Source organism: Tachypleus tridentatus, chromosome 2 (assembly GCF_004210375.1).
Source record: "Tachypleus tridentatus isolate NWPU-2018 chromosome 2, ASM421037v1, whole genome shotgun sequence".
NCBI classification, from domain to species: Eukaryota; Metazoa; Arthropoda; class Merostomata; order Xiphosura; family Limulidae; genus Tachypleus; species Tachypleus tridentatus.
In genome coordinates, this window is record NC_134826.1 from 10,054,781 (window position 1) to 10,073,822 (window position 19,042).

The 19,042-nt window shown below is 32.5% G+C and overlaps 1 protein-coding gene across 6 annotated transcripts; it reads right to left on the reverse strand.

Moving 5' to 3' along the window:
• Positions 1-2,296: 2,296 nt before the first annotated feature.
• Positions 2,297-7,527, reverse strand: LOC143238026 (solute carrier family 25 member 44-like). 6 transcript variants are annotated; one of them, XM_076477927.1, is made up of 5 exons: positions 7,153-7,527; positions 5,365-6,157; positions 5,017-5,144; positions 4,190-4,236; positions 2,297-2,725 (listed from the first exon to the last, which is right to left on the reverse strand). In XM_076477927.1, exons 2-5 carry the CDS (start codon positions 6,032-6,034, stop codon positions 2,614-2,616), a joined length of 957 nt encoding a protein of 318 aa, XP_076334042.1. In that variant the 5' UTR covers positions 6,035-6,157; positions 7,153-7,527; the 3' UTR covers positions 2,297-2,613. The 6 variants fall into 6 exon arrangements, with proteins under 6 accessions (XP_076334042.1, XP_076334032.1, XP_076334058.1 ...); XM_076477932.1 differs by having other exon boundaries at positions 2,585-2,750; XM_076477917.1 differs by lacking the exon at positions 4,190-4,236 and having other exon boundaries at positions 2,297-2,750.
• Between the last annotated feature and the right edge of the window lie 11,515 nt (positions 7,528-19,042).

Genomic DNA, 19,042 nt, shown 5'->3' on the forward strand with positions numbered 1-19,042 from the left:
TTTCACCAATAATGAATGACGGACAGCAGAGGTTAGGGAAAATTGTCGCCAGCGGGCGAAGGCGAGGTTCAGGACATGACGTTGAGTCGTAGACAATAGTGCCAGTGCACGTCACCTATTCATGCCCTAAGGAGGCCGACCAATCGAATTCGGCCTGCTCCTCTCTAGCAAAGATAATTTTAGAAGTTTGTCGAGTCGAAGCCTGGGAATCCCGTAGGATCGATGCTTTTAAAAATATTCCATTTGTGTTGGATTACAGATCAGGCCACATGGTTAGATTACAACAACTAGGGCCACACTAAATAGCTTGGCGGGCCGGGTTGTGGCCCGCGGGCCGCCTGTTGCACACCCCTGGTCTAGACCAAACCAAACAAGATATTCAGTGACAGTCGAGACCAAACCAAACAAGATATTCAGTGACAGTCGAGACCAAACCAAACTAGACATTCAATGACAGTCTAGACCAAACCAAACTGGACATTCAATGACAGTCTAGATCAAACCAGATGTTCAGTGACAGTCTAGACCATACCAAACTAGACATTCAGGGACAGTCGAGACCAAACCAAACTAGAAATTCAGTGGCAGTATAGACCAAACATAACTAGACATTCACCAACAGTATAGACCAAACCAAACAAGACATTCAGTGGCATTCTTGACCAAACCAAACTGGACATTCAGTGATAGTATAGATCAAACCAAACTCGACATTCAGTGACAGTATGCACGAAACTGAACTAGAAATTCAGAGATAGTATAGACCAAAGTTAACAAGACAGTCAGTGACAGTATAGACAAAACCAAAGTAGACATTCAGTGACAGTATACACGAAATTGAACTAGAAATTCAGAGATAGTATAGACCAAAGTTAACAAGACAGTCAGTGACAGTATAGACCATACCAAAGTAGACATTCAGTGACAGTATACACGAAACCGAATTAGAAATTCAGAGATATTATAGACCAAAGTTAACAAGACCGTCAGTGACAGTATAGACCAGACCAAAGTAGACTTTCAGTGACAGTGTGGACCAAACTGAACTTCATATTCACAGTGACAGTACAGACCAAACTGAATTAGATGTTTAGTCAATAAATCAGTCATAGGCTCTAATAAGTTACCTATAGGGTATAACAGAGAAAACAGACCTGAAGTTCTGTTCAGTGTGAGAACAATACAATACTTCTCCAATACTTGAATGTGAATTCACACATTTATAAAACAGTAGTATACTGTTAACCATTGCATTTTGACTAACTAAAATTATCTAACTTGTTATCCCTGAAGTTACAGTTGGTACACAGCAACTTTGTTAATTTGTGTGATGTGTCCTCTAACTATCACACTAGTTTGACGAGCCCTCTAACTAACACACTAGTTTGAAGTGTCCTCTATCACATTTAATCACTACCTTAACTATAAATTTTCTAAACTTTATGTAAACAACATAAATATTTACCTTTTGATTTTCTGAAGTTCTTAACTGATCCATGATAAGAGAAAAGTGACAAAATGCATTAAGTACAAACTTAATAATATAAACCTCCCACTAGACATTAGACAAAAACAGGGATACATATTGGAAAATTTAGTAAAACAGGAGATATTGGACAAAAAGAGATATAATAAATAATATAATATAATGTGTTTTAAATTATGTTTCTTTATGTCATTCCTAGTGTCTATAACAGGTTGGATCTTAGGTCATCTTAGATAATATACGTTTCTTGAACCCATTGTAAAATAAAAAGCAACAGATGGTTTTGCTGGTTTTACCCTGTCCTAACTGAAAATCCCTTCATCATTTAAAAAGACTAGCTCATTTACTTTCAGATACCCTCCTAAATCTTAATAGATGTAAATCATTCTTATTCATAATACATTACGAAAAATAGAAAGGAAACACACCTCAGAGGTACAAAAAGTAAAGACTTCCAAACATGATTCATCATCTGGTTACCAGCTGAAGAAACTCACAACTGCCTCTCATTTTAGAGAGAGTGAGCAAAGCGTAACAGTTAACATGTAGAAAATACTGTTAATATTATTATTTTGCACTTTTTACTAAACTGTGATATTTTACAGATTAAAGTATGAAAGATTGTTAGTTTAGCCACTTTTAACCAAGTGTTCAGATATACAGTTTCAAATTTATAATCAAGGTTGTCAAGTGGCTTTCACAACAATCTGATGCTGAACGTTGTTTGAAATCCAAACTCCTTTGAATTTTAACACTTTCTGGCACAGGTTCACACCTATAGGGAAGTACTGGAGGGATGACAGATAATACAAGACATCTCAACTTTATTTACAAAATAAATGAACTATAGGAAAGTACTGGAGGGATGACAGATAATACAAGACATCTCAACTTGGTTATTAAACAAAGTTTTAAAAAGACAAATATTTGTTTACATAAAATATATCATATTCACATATTACATCTAAAAAGAAAATATTTTACAGTGTACACACAATATATAAATATATATATACACAGACTTATTATATACAAGAAATGAAATACATTTAGAGACCTATTACAGTTAACGTCACCATCGTATCTGATCTTTATACTGATCATATACGCTCCATCGTTTTAGTGTTTCATAGCCTAACACTACGAGGAAGGAGAACATACTGCTCTGTAACAAGCGAGCTGAGAGTCTCTTGGTAAGTATTACGAGGCCTTCCTCTTTCCACAGTAAACTGGAAGTTCCTAGAAAAGAATTTGCTCTCTGAACCTAAGAAACAACAAATTTTAATAGATACATAACCACAAATAATATATTCCACTTATAAACCAACAGCTATATTAATACAACCTACTCATGAACCAACAGCTTTCTTAATACAACGTACTCATGAACCAACAGCTATATTAACACAACCTGCTCATGAACCAACAGCTATATTAACACAACCTACTCATGAACCAACAGCTATATTAACACAACCTACTCACGAACAAACAGCTCTATTAACACAACCTACTCATGAACCAACAGCTTTCTTAACACAACCTACTCATGAACCGACAGCTTTCTTAATATAACCTACTCATGAACCAACAGCTATATTAACACAACCTACTCATGAACCAACAGGTCTATTAACACAACCTACTCATGAACCGACAGCTTTCTTAATATAACCTACTCATGAACCAACAGCTATATTAACACAACCTACTCATGAACAAACAGCTCTATTAACACAACCTACTCATGAACCAACAGGTCTATTAACACAACCTACTCATGAACCAACAGCTATATTAACACAACCTACTCATGAACCAACAACTATATTAACACAACCTACTCATGAACCAACAGCTATATTGATAAAACTTACTCATGAACCAACATCTATATCAATACAACCTACTCATCAACCAACAGCTATATTAATACAACATACTCATGAACCAACAGCTATATTAACACAACCTACTCATGAACCAACAGCTCTATTAACACAACCTACTCATGAATCAACAGCTTTCTTAATATAACCTACTCATGAACCAACAGCTCTATTAACACAACCTACTGATGAACCAACAACTATATTAATACAACCTACTGATGAACCAACAACTATATTAACACAACCTACTGATGAACCAACAACTATATTAACACAACCTACTGATGAACCAACAGCTATATTATTACAACTTACTCATGAACAAACAGCTTTCTTAATACAACGTACTCATGGACACACATCTATATTAATACAACCTACTCATGAACCAACAGCTATATTAACACAACCTACTGATGAACCAACAGCTATATTAACAGAACCTACTCATGAACCAACAGCTATATTAACACAACCTACTGATGAACCAACAACTATATTAATACAATCTACTGATGAACCAACAACTATATTAATACAACCTACTGATGAACCAACAGCTATATTAACACAACCTACTGATGAACAAACAGCTATATTAATACAACCTACTCATGAACCAACAGATATGTTAATGAATATAAAACTAGCAAACTGAGTGAACTATTCTAATAACAAGAAACAAAAAGCATTTGATACAACAAATATTGTCTGCTTTCTTTCTCTTTACACACTTTAATCATATTTATAATTTCTGATTAAAACAAATTCAAAAGTTTAGTGCAGAAGTTAACACAGAGTTAACACTCACTGAGATTTCAAGACCAGCTGATCCACTGTGGTGGTGTCATATTTCATCTAAGTAGATTGAAGAATTACTTTATTATGATTTCTTAAAGAGAACTGGTGGTAGCAAGAAATGAAACTTTTAATGTCTTACATTATCTTCAGATTAACAGAAGTTTTATTACCCATACCAGCCATTTTGAGATACATTTTTATTTCAAGTGGACGTCTCGTCATCATGAGAAACCACTTATTCTTACTTTTCAGAGTGGGAACAACTTTAAAGATCAATATGGATCCAACAGAAGGAAATATTTCTTTACCAATATGGTTGCTTTTATTTAAAGGTGTTACACCTTAGGTAATGGAGAATGTATGGACTATGAATTTATAAATGATTAGCTGTAGTACCCATCTATGAGACAAGATAATAAAAACCCTTTTGTAAAACAAAGGAGAAGTAAGGGAGCTTCGTTTGTTTGTTTTTAAATAACAAACATTAAAAGTGCCATAAAATACATAAAGGTACCGATACTGAAAAGAAAGACGTATTGTTTTCAAGCATTCTATCAATATGAAATTAGACTGGGGGGAAGGGGGTCCGTTCCTCCTCATGACTCTTACCACCCTGTATCAGATAAGGTTTCTAAATCACGGAACAATGGAATGATTTCTTCCTCACTGTATACTCTACAGATATTATAATATTCACCTCTGAAACACATTAAGTACCTAAACCCAATGTGTCACAAACATGAAGCTCTACATTATGTCAGTTTATCACAGTTAGTAAGTCATCTTTGAAACAATTACTACAAGTTAAAAAGTTTGGTGAATTTCAACTTTGTTTACCTGTATTCTAGCTCTTACAACATCCATAGGGTTGGTAATTATACACACACTGATACCACTCATTGGTCCTGCCATGCAATAAATCAGCAAATGAGATGCAGACAGAGGTAAGAGAGATGCCAGCCATTCTGGATGAAAGAAATCACACATAGCACTTACTTTCACGTAACTAAATTAGATAGCGTGTATATAGGATCCTACTTCTCAGTCATTTGAACAATACAAAAATCAAGTTAATATCTTAAGTTCTAATTGCAAACAGTGTGAAAAAATTTGATTAATAAAAATAAAAACATTAATTACTCATCAAGCACAACCTTTAAAATATTCCAACAAAAAGTCTCTAACCTGAGTATAAGGGATAAAACATCCACCAGAGAGCACTACCAGGAACATACGTATATAGAGAAGCAAAGTATCCGCGATAAAAACCTTTCAGTCCATCTCGTTTGTATAGTTCCTTGACAACAGATAATGCCACAGTACCTCGATGTTTATGGTTTAAGTCAATGTTGAGTGTGTTTGAAGATTCTGTAAGTTTGATAAGACTGCTATTTCTCTGACCCATCATCATCATGTGTTGGGATATGACATCAAAAGGAGTGATGATTGTCTGTCCAACTAAGGAGCCACAACCTCCACCAATAAGTCCCTTCACTCGTTTATCTTTAATGTTAGCGTATTCTGTTAGAATGTGACGCACCTTTTCGTACGTTGTAATGTAGCCCAGTCCTGATACCAGTTGGATTGTATTGATCCAGAATCCTTTATAAAGTCCATGGATACCTTCATAGTTGAGTATTTTTTTAAAAGCATCATATGTTCCTCTATAAACATTGTATCGTTTTTGGATCTGGAGACGGGTTTTAATAACAGTGAATGGATACAGAGAAGCTCGAAGAAAAAAGGAATTAACAAGATTAAGAGTGAAGAACCTACTTTTGTCCATCATATCCCATTCAATGGTCAAAATACGAGAGGATTCCACTGATTCCAAAGTGTACTGTTTAAGTGCCATATTAAACAGTAAAAGTCCTTAAACTCCTCTGAAGCCAGCTACAATATGTTCATGTGTTCAACACTGTTTACAATGTATCACTACTAAGTACATCTCTGCTGGGAAGTTTTTACACCCCCACACCTGTTGTCAAAAGAGAGAGAAAACCTGCTGTTATTGATCCAAAAACAAAGAATAAAATCACTATTTTCAAAAGATTTACGCAAGTATACAACAAACCACAAACACTGTTTTCCATAAACAACTACTAATGAATACACAGAGTCAAAACCTGATATTAATGTAAAAGTCGCATTTGTCTAAAACTCTAGTAAAAAGTTGAGAATAAATTACTTGTAGATCTTATAAACAAAATAAATTAAAACAAACACTTGTTATTCTTATTCAAGCTGAGTAGTTCAAAATGAATAAACTACATAATAAAACAAGTTATAGTTAAAAAAAGTCATCTGATCCATCGACAAAAACACAGTTATAAAAGGCCAATTGACCCATTGAGACTAGTAAAGTCAACCTGTCTCTAAACTTTAACTTGTAAATATATTTTCACCTTTGAAATGATGTCTTTGAGGCTGTGTACTTTATCATGTTTGCTTACACTGATTTAAAATTGAAACACTTTGATCAGTAGATGAGGTTTTGATCTAATACCAAAGCTCATTCTCGGGGTCATACTGCAAGTGTTCCCCAGGTGAGATATATTTATTGTTACTTTAATTAACAGTACTGGTTAGATTGTTTAATAGTAATATATGAAATGTCATTACTTTTCATTTTTGTCAATTATTATAAAGATTGTTGCTTTAATATACGTATGTAGAACTAATTAGTCTCTCAAGGTGGACAAACTTTGTGGGATATTATTGGAATTAGTATAAAAACCTCGTTAAAAAGCAGAGGTACTAAACTGAGAAACAATGCATTGTGATCTTTATTGGCAGAAACGAATATTTAATTAGCTATTATACTGATTACCAGGTTAATTTTTAACTTTGCTCTAACACTAACAGTTAAAGGACACAGCTTACTCTAAATATATAAAATTATAAGTAATATAAAGTATTTTCTAACTTAGCATTAAAATGTGTTTTCAATAATCATGAAATAAGTCAACTAACCTGCGCATAAGTCATTCCTTTTGTGGGAAACATTTTCTGTCACCGAACAACGTAGTGCATCCTACTCAACTTCGTGTACAACTAACTGCTGAATGACAAACATGTAACCCAGACCCTACTCAAACCGAGCCGAACTTGTTGCATGCCGGTAGCCGTACTTTCACCAATTACGTTTTTAGAATTAACTCTCAAATTATAAAGTTTTCGCCCCACTATTTTCTAATATTAAACTACCTTTAAACTCTTCCGAAATTTTAATATAAATGCTTTTAGTTTCACTAGATAGCCTGGAGATTCTAACGAAAAACATTAACCGGTCAAACATATCCAATACCTTCGCACGATACGTTCATCTTTCTGTTTGATAACATGGCGGTGTAATCCGCCCTCTTCCGGAAAGCTCATATTTCGTAACAATCAAGTAACGATCAGCTGTTACGAAAATTTAGTTTCAACTAGTTGGCCAAATACAGTATATTATAACACTAACAGTAATAAAACAACGTTTGAGATGGCTAGAAGCTCTCTTTTACCTTATTTTCATTTGTTTAATCTTTCACGAGTAATTTCTATATTTTTCCTTACGTGAATATGAGTTTTATTTGAAAAACTGTGTTAAAGTTTGAAACGAGTATTTATTTCTGTAAAACGTTTCTTCATAACAGTGAGACACGATCACGTACGATATTTAAGGAAAAAAAAATAAAACCATGTTTTCCACACAGATTTTAATATAGTTATACAAAGTAAAACTGTAACAGCTGCTATTTTTACATTACTTGTACCTATTTAGTATAGATGCCTTATAACTTTAAAGTTATTCATACATTAGCTATTTTTAAGTTATTTATTCACTTTTATATGCTCTTTGTTTGTTTGTTTTTGAATGTCGCACAAAGCTACTCGAGGGCTATCTGTGCTAGCCGTCCCTAATTTAGTAGTGTAAGACTAGAGGGAAGGCAGCTAGTCATCACCACCTACCGCCAACTCTTGGGCTATTCTTTTACCAACGAATAGTGGGATTGACCGATACATTTTAACGTCCTCACGGCTGAAAGGGTGAGCATGTTTGGCGCGACGGGGATGCGAACTCGCGACCCTCAAATTACGAGTCGCACGCCTTAACACGCTTGGCCATGCCGGACCACATATGCTTTTAAGCAAGCTAGGGGTAAAATGTTACTGCGTATCTCAGATGTGATTTCGTCAACAAGGAAGTCGTAGTTTCTTTTTGCAGTACTTTGGTAGATATCACCTATAGAAATATGTCTAACCATATCTAACATATCTGTTTCGCATTACCTTTTTTTGATATCCATGTGAAGGTCATTGCTCCTTCAGTAAACATATTTATACTTATTTGAATAAGTAACCAACAGTTCATAGTAATGGAATCCAGGATTGCAACAGTGAAAATTTTCTGTACATTTCTTTCTGAATGTTGAGGTTGCATAAAAAAAAATTCACAGATATATTTGTTTCCTATTTATATTTGGAGATATTTATAAATAGATACGACAACTATTTTATTGATATCGACATATGAACTATCGCTGAATATCGGATACTGGCCATTTTGGTTACCATGGATACCGGAAAAAAATTAATTTGAAATTATTGAAGTTGTTCATATTGCTGGTGGAGTCTGAACTAATACACAATAGATGGCACTAACACTGAGTTAGAGTATTTCTGATTATGTGGGAGAGGAGACTTAGTTGGTAGCACATTATGGTTGTAATTTCATTGAAATAAATACTTTCATGATAACGTTATATAGTAGACAGATTTTGTGTTATGTACACTTGCATTATTACCTCACTAATGTCTCAATAACCAATAAAAATTGTCCATTTGTATCTTTTTTGTTTCTTTTTAATTTCGAACAAAGCTACTCAAGGGCTATCTGCGCTAGCCGTCACTTATTTGTAAGCAGTGTAAGACTCGAGGGAAGGCAACTATTCATCAACACCCACAGCCAACTCTTGGGCTACTCTTTTATCAACGAATAGTGTGATTGACCGTCACATTATAGTGCCCTCACGGCTTAAAGGGCGGACATGTTTGGTACGACGGGTATTCGAAACCGCGACCATCAGATTACGAGTCGAACACTTTAAACCACCTGGCCATCCATTTGTCTCTTGGAATTTTTCTTGTTTCTGTTACTCTATGAGAAGCTCTAAAGATTCCTTCGATTGAGTTCCTCACTGGATCGTTCGTAAGTCTTTGAAGTTACAATGCTTAAATCAGGGGCTCGATCCCTGTCGGTAGACACAACACGTGGCTTTGCTGTAAGAAAAACAAACACATATACTCTTTCGATTGATTTTGAAATACAATATTTTTACATCTACCACAAAAATGATGAGATTTTCTTAGGTGATGGAAATAAAAACGCAAAAAAAATAAAAAGTGTAATTAATATTGGAATATTAGACAAATTATTTTGGTGTGTGTTGTTGATGCTACTTAATATTCCTGTCGAGATTGTTACACAGTGATAACGTGATTATCTTTTAATTAAATGTAATTATAATCATGCTGACATTTAATTTCACGAAGTTGTGTTTGAAAGGTTTCAGGATAAATATTGAAACTTCAGGTTTTTATTGTTCAATCACACAACTCACGCTTTTTGATACTTGTACAAAATAGTTCAAGCAAGTTTTTATCTTAAATAATATATTTCTCTTTTCCATAAGAATAATAATAAACATAATAACTAAAACATACTAACGTTTTGAAGTTATTATAAAGCATCTAATATTTTGATATCAAATATAGAAGGCTGTGATAGAATAGCGAGTTTTGAATAAACGTACCAAAATTAAACATAGTTCAATGATCTATTTATCAAATTCTCGCGTGAAAACGTCATTCCAACGAATTATTTCACTTTACTCGATTTAATGAATAGAATAACTACACAAATCCTGTATCTTTAGTGTATAGAATATTTACATAAATCCTGCATCTCCAGTGAATAGAATAGCTACACAAATCCTACATCTTTAGTGTATAGAATATCTACACAAATCCTCTATCTTTAGTGAATAGAATATTTACACAAATCCTGCATGTTCAGTGAATAGAATATATACACAAATCCTGCATCTTTAGTGTATAGAATATCAACACAAGTCATGTATCTTTAGTGTATAAAATATCTACACAAATCCTGTATCTTTAATGAATAGAATATCTACACAAATCCTGCATCTTTAGTGTGTAGAATATCTACACAAATCCTGTATCTTTAATGAATAGAATATCTACACAAATCCTGTATCTTTAATGTATAGAATATCTACACAAATCCTGTATCTTTAGTGTATAGAATATCTACACAAATCCTGCATCTCCAGTGAATAGAATATTTACACAAATCCTGTATCTTTAGTGTATAGAATATCCACACAAATCATGTATCTTTAGTGTATAGAATATCCACACAAATCCTGTATCTTTCGTGCATAGAATATCTACACAAATCCTGTATCTTTAGTGTAAAGAATATCTACACAAATCCTGTATCTTTAATGTATAGAATATCTACACAAATCCTGTATCTTTAGTGTGTAGAATATCTACACAAATCCTGCATCTCCAGTGAATAGAATATTTACACAAATCCTGTATCTTTAGTGTATAGAATATCCACACAAATCATGTATCTTTAGTGTATAGAATATCTACACAAATCCTGTATCTTTAGTGTACAGAATATCTACACAAATCCTGTATCTTTAGTGTATAGAATATCTACACAAATCCTGTATCTTTAGTGTATAGAATATCTACACAAATCCTGTATCTTTAGTGTATAGAATATCTACAAAAATCCTGTATCTTTATTGTATAGAATATCTACACAAATCCTGTATCTTTAGTGTATAGAATATCTACACAAATCCTGTATCTTTCGTGTATAGAATATCTACACAAATCCTGTATCTTTAGTGTATAGAATATCAACACAAATCCTGTATCTTTATTGTATAGAATATCTACACAAATCCTGTATCTTTATTGTATAGAATATCTACACAAATCCTGTATCTTTATTGTATAGAATATCTACACAAATCCTGTATCTTTAGTGTATAGAATATCTACACAAATCCTGTATCTTTAGTGTATAGAATATCTACAAAAATCCTGTATCTTTATTGTATAGAATATCTACACAAATCCTGTATCTTTAGTGTATAGAATATCTACACAAATCCTGTATCTTTCGTGTATAGAATATCTACACAAATCCTGTATCTTTAGTGTATAGAATATCAACACAAATCCTGTATCTTTATTGTATAGAATATCTACACAAATCCTGTATCTTTATTGTATAGAATATCTACACAAATCCTGTATCTTTATTGTATAGAATATCTACACAAATCCTGTATCTTTAGTGTATAGAATATCTACACAAATCCTGTATCTTTAGTGTATAGAATATTTACAGAAATCCTGTACATTTAGTGTATAGAATATCTACACAAATCCTGTATCTTTATAGTATAGAATATCTACACAAATCCTGTATCTTTATTGTATAGAATATTTACACAAATCCTGTATCTTTAGTTTATAGAATATCTACACAACTCCTGTACATTTAGTGTATAGAATATTTACACAAATCCTTTATCTTTAGTGTATAGAATATCTACACAACTCCTGTACATTTAGTGTATAGAATATCTACACAAATCCTTTATCTTTAGTGTATAGAATATCTACACAAATCCTGTATCTTTAATGTATAGAATATCTACACAAATCCTGTATCTTTAGTGTATAGAATATCTACACAAATCCTGTATCTTTATAGTATAGAATATCTACACAAATCCTGTATCTTTATTGTATAGAATATCTACACAAATCCTGTATCTTTAGTGTATAGAATATTTACAGAAATCCTGTATCTTTATAGTATAGAATATCTACACAAATCCTGTATCTTTATTGTACAGAATATTTACACAAATCCTGTATCTTTAGTGTATAGAATATCTACACAAATCCTGTACATTTAGTGTATAGAATATTTACACAAATCCTTTATCTTTACTGTATAGAATATCTACACAAATCCTGCATCTCCAGTGAATAGAATATCTACACAAATTCTGTATTTTATTGTATAGAATATCTACAGTAATACTGTTATTAGTCTCCTATTTAGAAACTCTTATTAGTCTCCTCTTTTGAAACTGTTATTAGACAGTCTCCAATTTAGAAACTGTTATTAGTCTCCTAATTAGAAACTGTTATTAAACAGTCTCCTATTTAGAAACTGTTATTAGACAGTCTCCTATTTAGAAACTGTTATTATTCTCCTATTTAGAAACTGTTATTATTCTCCTATTTAGTAACTTTTATTAGTCTCCTATTTAGAATCTGTTATTAGTCTCCTATTTATAAACTGTTATTAGTCTCTTATTTACAAACTGTTATTAGACAGTCTCCTATTTAGTAACTGTTATTAGTCTCCTATTTAGAAACCGTTATTAGTCTCTTATTTAGATACCGTTATTAGACAGTCTCCTATTTAGAAACTGTTTTTAGTCTCCTATTTAGAAATTGTCATTAGACAGTCTCCAATTTAGAAACTGTTATTAGTCTCCTATTTAGAAACTGTTATTAGTCTCCAATTTAGAAACTGTTATTAGTCTCCTATTTAGAAACTCTTATTAGAGAGTATCCTATTTAGAAACTCTTATTAGACAGTCTCCTATTTAGAAACTTTTTATTAGAGAGTCTCCTATTTAGAAACTTATTAGACAATCTCCTGTTAACTTCGTCAATTAAATCATGGTAAATTATGTTTGATTGCAGTCTACATATGAAACTTTGTAATCAGATTAAATGTATATTTATATGTAAACTAATGCAATTATTTTTTTTCAGGTAACGCTACCTATTTAGGCTTAATAATGACGTTTTAATCAAAGACTTAGCATCTGATACATATGTTTTATTTAAATTTTTGTTTTTATATGTAAGTTACCCTGACGATAAAAAAATTGACGTTATTATCGAACAGGATGATCAACATACAAATTGGAAAGAACTAAATCTGAATACGAAACAAGTTCTTTAAATAACAAGTAATTTTAAATACCTATAAATATTGAAAGGGCATACGAAATAAATATCTTGAAATATAATATTTACAGGAAGCATAATAAAATTCTCAAATCGTTGTTTATATGCAGGGACATAGATACTGTGGGGGATGGGTGAGATACATCCCCCCTTCATTTTAGGTGGGGGTATGGTGCATACAATCATCCCCCCCTACAGTTTGGTCTCTTGAATTGTTTTATTGCATCACAGGTCTATGAATTGTGTTTGTTCTTGTGATTCTCGTGTTCTTTCCAATCGAATTACATAATTAGGCCTAGATGTAGGCTTTTTCAGTCGCTGAAATGCACATCTTTAATATAGGCGTGCTTCTAAGTTTTTCGATCTGAGCGATAGTTCGTAAGTATCAGGGGTGTAAAATCGGGTGTAAAATATCTACGCCCTTTGCGATTTTTGAGTTTCATTCACTGATGATTCGTTAATTTAAGAATTAATATATGGAACCTCCTGGAGCATGTACATGTTTCTAAGAAATTTCTTCAATCAATAAGAATTGACAAAAATTATACGTAGCAAAATTACATCTTTTGAAGCGACCTTGCCACCTGAATTTGTTGGGGCTCGTGGTCGGAGGTGTTATCAGTTGCCTTGGAAACGGACAACTAGTCCTGAAGAAGCCGCCTTCTTCATTGTCTTTATAACTTTTTATCGTGCAAGAATATCCTGACACGGATGAATGTATTATTAACCCAGCGTCACGACGCTGTGAAGAACGGTTTCTGGCGGTTAGAGAACCTGTCACTAGGAGTCGTTTTTTGAATTTTAGAAAATTGAAAAATTAATATTTCAATTGCATGTATTTTAGTTGTTTCTTCTTTAAATAGCTTTACAAGCTTTGAATATTGTCTTCAAAATCATTTTAATGACTTTTGAAACGTGGTTATTGGTTTTATTTCTTTAGTATAATAGAAATAAAAACGAATGAAATTAGAGTTGTAAAACTTATGTTCAATTGTAATTTAATATATTCTTTATTCAAAGTCATAGTATAACATTCTGGATTTTATATCTTAATATTTTATACCAATGCAAGTTACGATTAAATCACTAAACATTATATATATATATATATATATATTAATATTTAAAACATTCAATTGATACCCAAGTCAAGAAAATAACATGATAACCCTGTGGAAAAATAAAAGACAAACAAACATCAAAGCGTTTATACACTGATTATTTTTTTTTATATTTCTTAATCGTGTGAAATCTAGTTTCTTAGGCGCGAGAACTGACGAAAACAGACGAACACGAGTCGAAGAAAAAATGGTCTTACAATCTCCAACGCCACGATCGACTGGGTATTAAACTTGTTAGATTAGATATAATTATTTAATAACACTATTAAGTAAATTAGTTTCGGTAGATAGAGGCAGAAGGAGACAGACAGACTTTTGACGATATGTTAACAAGTAATTATTTATTTAGGTCAGTTTAACGGAAGGATTGGTACAGTTTTCGATTAGGCATACACTACATGACCAAAAGTATGTGTACATCCGATCACCACATCCATATGTGCTTGTTGAACATCTCGTTCCAAAACCATGGGCAGTAAAATGGGGTTGGTCTCCCCTTTGTTGCTATAACAGCCTCCACTCTAACGTTAACATTTGTTCATCAGTTTTAGTTCAAACTTCCAAATATGTAGAGTATATTTTACATTTCAAATAATCTAGTGTAGTATTTTTCACTAACTGATAAGTTTTATTTTATTCAATAAAACTGAGCTCCTTTATATATATATGTACTTGAAAAGTAGGTTAAAAACATTCTGACGTTTCTTTATTAAGGAGTTTTAGAAATATTATATTGCTTCTTTATTAAGCAGGTTAACAAACCATATAGTGTTAGTTTGTTCAAGAAATTAACAAACATTCAACGTTTCTTTATTTATTTATCGATAGTAGAGTTTGGTACTTTCAGAATATTTCAATAAAACATTAAATTAAATTATAAACCACAAGAAACACGTAATCAGGTGATTTTCTTCAAAATATTTTATTTTTTCTTCACGTCTGTATGTTAGTCATGTTTGTTTGATTTTAATGTTTCGTTTTTTTTTTATTCCTCTGATAAAAACTGATCCTTAATAGAATTGAACATGGTTTCGGGTGTAATACCGAGCATCTCACAATTCAGTTATTTATGCCATTTTTGAATTAGTAATTTGAATAATACATTGTATAAGGCAAGTTTTAATTTTTAGTCCATTCAAATCACTAGTAAAAAAGTTATATTTTTGTTTCTCTGATTGCTTAAGAAAAAAATATTAATTATAAAGTCCGGACACATTGGTAAAATATTATTTTAAATCGTCTTTAATTTATGTGATATGAAAACAAGTACAAATATAAGTTGATGTTTATGACAGTAGCCGAGTTACAATATTTTGAGATAGTTCTGAAACAGCTTTGAAATAGCGCTTCACCATTCTTCTTTCTTTCTTTTTGAACCCAGCTGTTGGACCCGTTTCTGCCATGTCATAAGGTTTCTATGGCTCAAATTGTTTTCTTCTCGAGGTTTTCAATGTTATTATTGTCTTTTGCTGCAACAGTAACACTCCTATTACAATACAACTTGAACTTTGTTTTTATCTACTATGGCCTAACTTACTTCATTTTAATAATAACAAATTTCGTGTCAATCGGCTTCACTTTAAATGTCAGTTCTGACAAATAGCTAGTTTTTCCTTCTGTTTTAGGACTTCAAATGATAAATAATAATACTGAAGGTCACTATACGGTGTAATCTTGACCTCAATGACGTCAGACTGACTGATAGTCAAAGAGTAACTTTATGAATTGTCGGAATGAGCCACTCATAAAATATGCATTGTTAAATTAAAGTGTGAACTGTTATTGTATATTTAAATGTACTAAGTAACTTCTTAATTTTTAAAGAGAAATATAAGTTCATTAAATGAATAATTATCTCAAATTCCAGGTGAATATGAAGGTATTTTTAACACATAATTATTACAAATAGTAGTGACAATAATTTATCGATTAAGATGAACCACACATAATTGTAAATGATAATACGTAGCAGTAAGATTTATATAATTAAGGTTACGGGTGTATCACCCCTGATCTGGCGAAGTGTGATTCATTAGTTGATATTACATGTGATAATATCTAACGGTAAGACTGATACTATCAAATTTAATGGTATATCACACCTGATCTGGCGAAGTGTGATCATTAGTTGATATTACATGTGATAATATCTAACAGTAAGACTGATACTATCAAATTTAATGGTATATCACACCTGATCTGGCGAAGTGCGATTCATTAGTAGATATTACATGTGATAATATCTGACAGTAAGAGTGATACTATCAAATTTAATGGTATATCACATCTGATCTGGCGAAGTGTGATTCATTAGTTGATATTACAAGTGATAATATCTAGCAGTAAGACTGATACTATCAAATTTAATGGTATATCACACCTGATCTGGCGAAGTGTGATCATTAGTTGATATTACATGTGATAATATCTAACAGTAAGACTGATACTATCAAATTTAATGGTATATCACACCTGATCTGGCGAAGTGTGATTCATTAGTAGATATTACATGTGATAATATCTAACAGTAAGAGTGATACTATCAAATTTAATGGTATATCACATCTGATCTGGCGAAGTGTGATTCATTAGTTGATATTACAAGTGATAATATCTAGCAGTAAGGCTGATACTATCAAATTTAATGGTATATCACACCTGACCTGGCAAAGTGTGATTCATTAGTTGATATTACATGTGATAATATCTAACAGTAAGACTGATACTATCAAATTTAATGGTATATTACACCTGATCTGGCGAAGTATGATTCATTAGTTGATATTACATGTGATAATATCTAACAGTAAGACTGATACTATCAAATTTAATGGTATATCACACCTTGTAGGTTTTTTCTAGGTGTGGTAATACGTCATATTAAGCCTAATAATATAATCACAATTCTTACCAGTAGAAAATGAACAGAAATTGCAAATTAACATTTCGATCACAATTTCTTTCTTTTTGTGTAAAACACTTTCTTTTTAGTAACACACAAGTTTATTGTTCCAAGACTAATATGGCGCAAATATTTATCTCAGCCGTCCCAAATTCTGAAGTAATGGGATAAAGGGAAGGCAGTTAGCACCACTCCCAGACAACCGGGATAAAGGGAAGGCAGTTAGCACCACTCCCAGACAACCAGGATAAAGGGAAGGCAGTTACCACCACTCCCAGACAACCAGGATAAAGGGAAAGCAGTTAGCACCACTCCCAGACAACCATTGGTCTAATATTTACAAATTAATAATGTGACTGACCGATACATTATAGTGTCTCTACGGTTGATAGGAAAATATTTTCGGTGACGAAATTCTAATCCGCGACCTACAGATTGCAAATTGAGTGCCTTTACCACCAGCGTCGTTTTATAAAGGTTAATACCTCAAGGAAGGGATAACTTAGAGTGTGTTTAGATGAAAATTAATTTGTTACTGGGCAACAATGTTCAACTGTGAATACTTTAGAAGTAGTGTCGACACAAATATGGGTATAAAATACGTTACATATTATTTTCAGTCTTAACAAATGTGAAACTCCCTTACTTCTATCTATACAAAGTTGGGTCCCTCCATACATAATAGTTAGATTCTAAGCCCATGTAAATACACCCTTTATTTGTAAATCCTATAAAGTTGGGTCCTTTTATAAAGGTTGGAATCAAGGCCACAACTAGCTGTTCCTTACTTCCGTGGCCAGGTGGATAAGGCGCTCGACTCATAATCCTAGGGTCACGGGTTTGAATCCCCGTCACACCACACATGCTCTCCCTTTCAGCTGTGGTGGCGTTATAATATGATGGTCAATCCCACTATTCGTTGGTGAAAGATTAGCCCAAGGTTTGGAGATGATGACCAGCTGCCTTCCGTCTAGTCTTACACTGCTAAATTATGGACGACTAACACAGATAACCGTCGTGTATCTTTGCGCGAAATTCAAAAATAAGCCAAACAACCCCCTACTTCTGATTCTTCAAGCTGGGATTATTTAATACAAGCTTATGAAGGTTAACATTAGTCAAAATTTGTATAATTCCAATGTTATAAGTACGTGATGTTAGTGAAAAAATACATTGATAAACTGATTAACTTGAAATGTTTTGGCTATTGAGTGTTTCGTATCCTCTCAAACACATTAATGCGTGTTTAACAATTACAAATTAATTAATGATTTTGTAACAGTATTCGTAAGTCATCGGAAAACGGAAACTATTAAATTAGACCAAATTATTACGTCTGCAATGGTACAAATTAATAGTATTTTCAGTTTCTCTTTACCCATCACCAGCTGAGAAAATACGATTCAGCTTTTAATGACGTAAATTTCACAAGCATCTAGTTTGAATATAAATAACTCGAATCTTAAAAGAGATTAAACTATTAAAAAGATAAACAAATGGTTTTAACTAAATTGCTTTATCTTTTTTTTTTTATCAAAAACTGACTTTCAATGTACCAGAAGAAATTCTAAAAAAACAAGCTCAGCTCATGAGATGTTTGTCGCCCTACTTGGAAGCTATCATTTTTCGTTTCAGTCAGTAAAATAACTTTCTTTTTATAACTTATATCAAACAAATTTTAAGTAGAACATTAGCCTAATATCTTATTTTCAGAATGCTTTATTGACACGTATTTGTTTGTCTCCAA

What these genes read in the sequence shown, in the direction of transcription:
- LOC143238026 (XM_076477917.1), bottom strand. Translation starts at nt 6,034, where the DNA reads ATGGCACTTAAACAGTACACTTTGGAATCAGTGGAATCCTCTCGTATT. An exon ending in GTTTTATCCCTTATACTCAG is followed by an intron (nt 5,145 to 5,364) that starts GTTAGAGACTTT and finishes TCTTTCATCCAG; the next exon opens with AATGGCTGGCATCTCTCTTA. An exon ending in TTGTAAGAGCTAGAATACAG is followed by an intron (nt 2,751 to 5,016) that starts GTAAACAAAGTT and finishes GTTGTTTCTTAG; the next exon opens with GTTCAGAGAGCAAATTCTTT.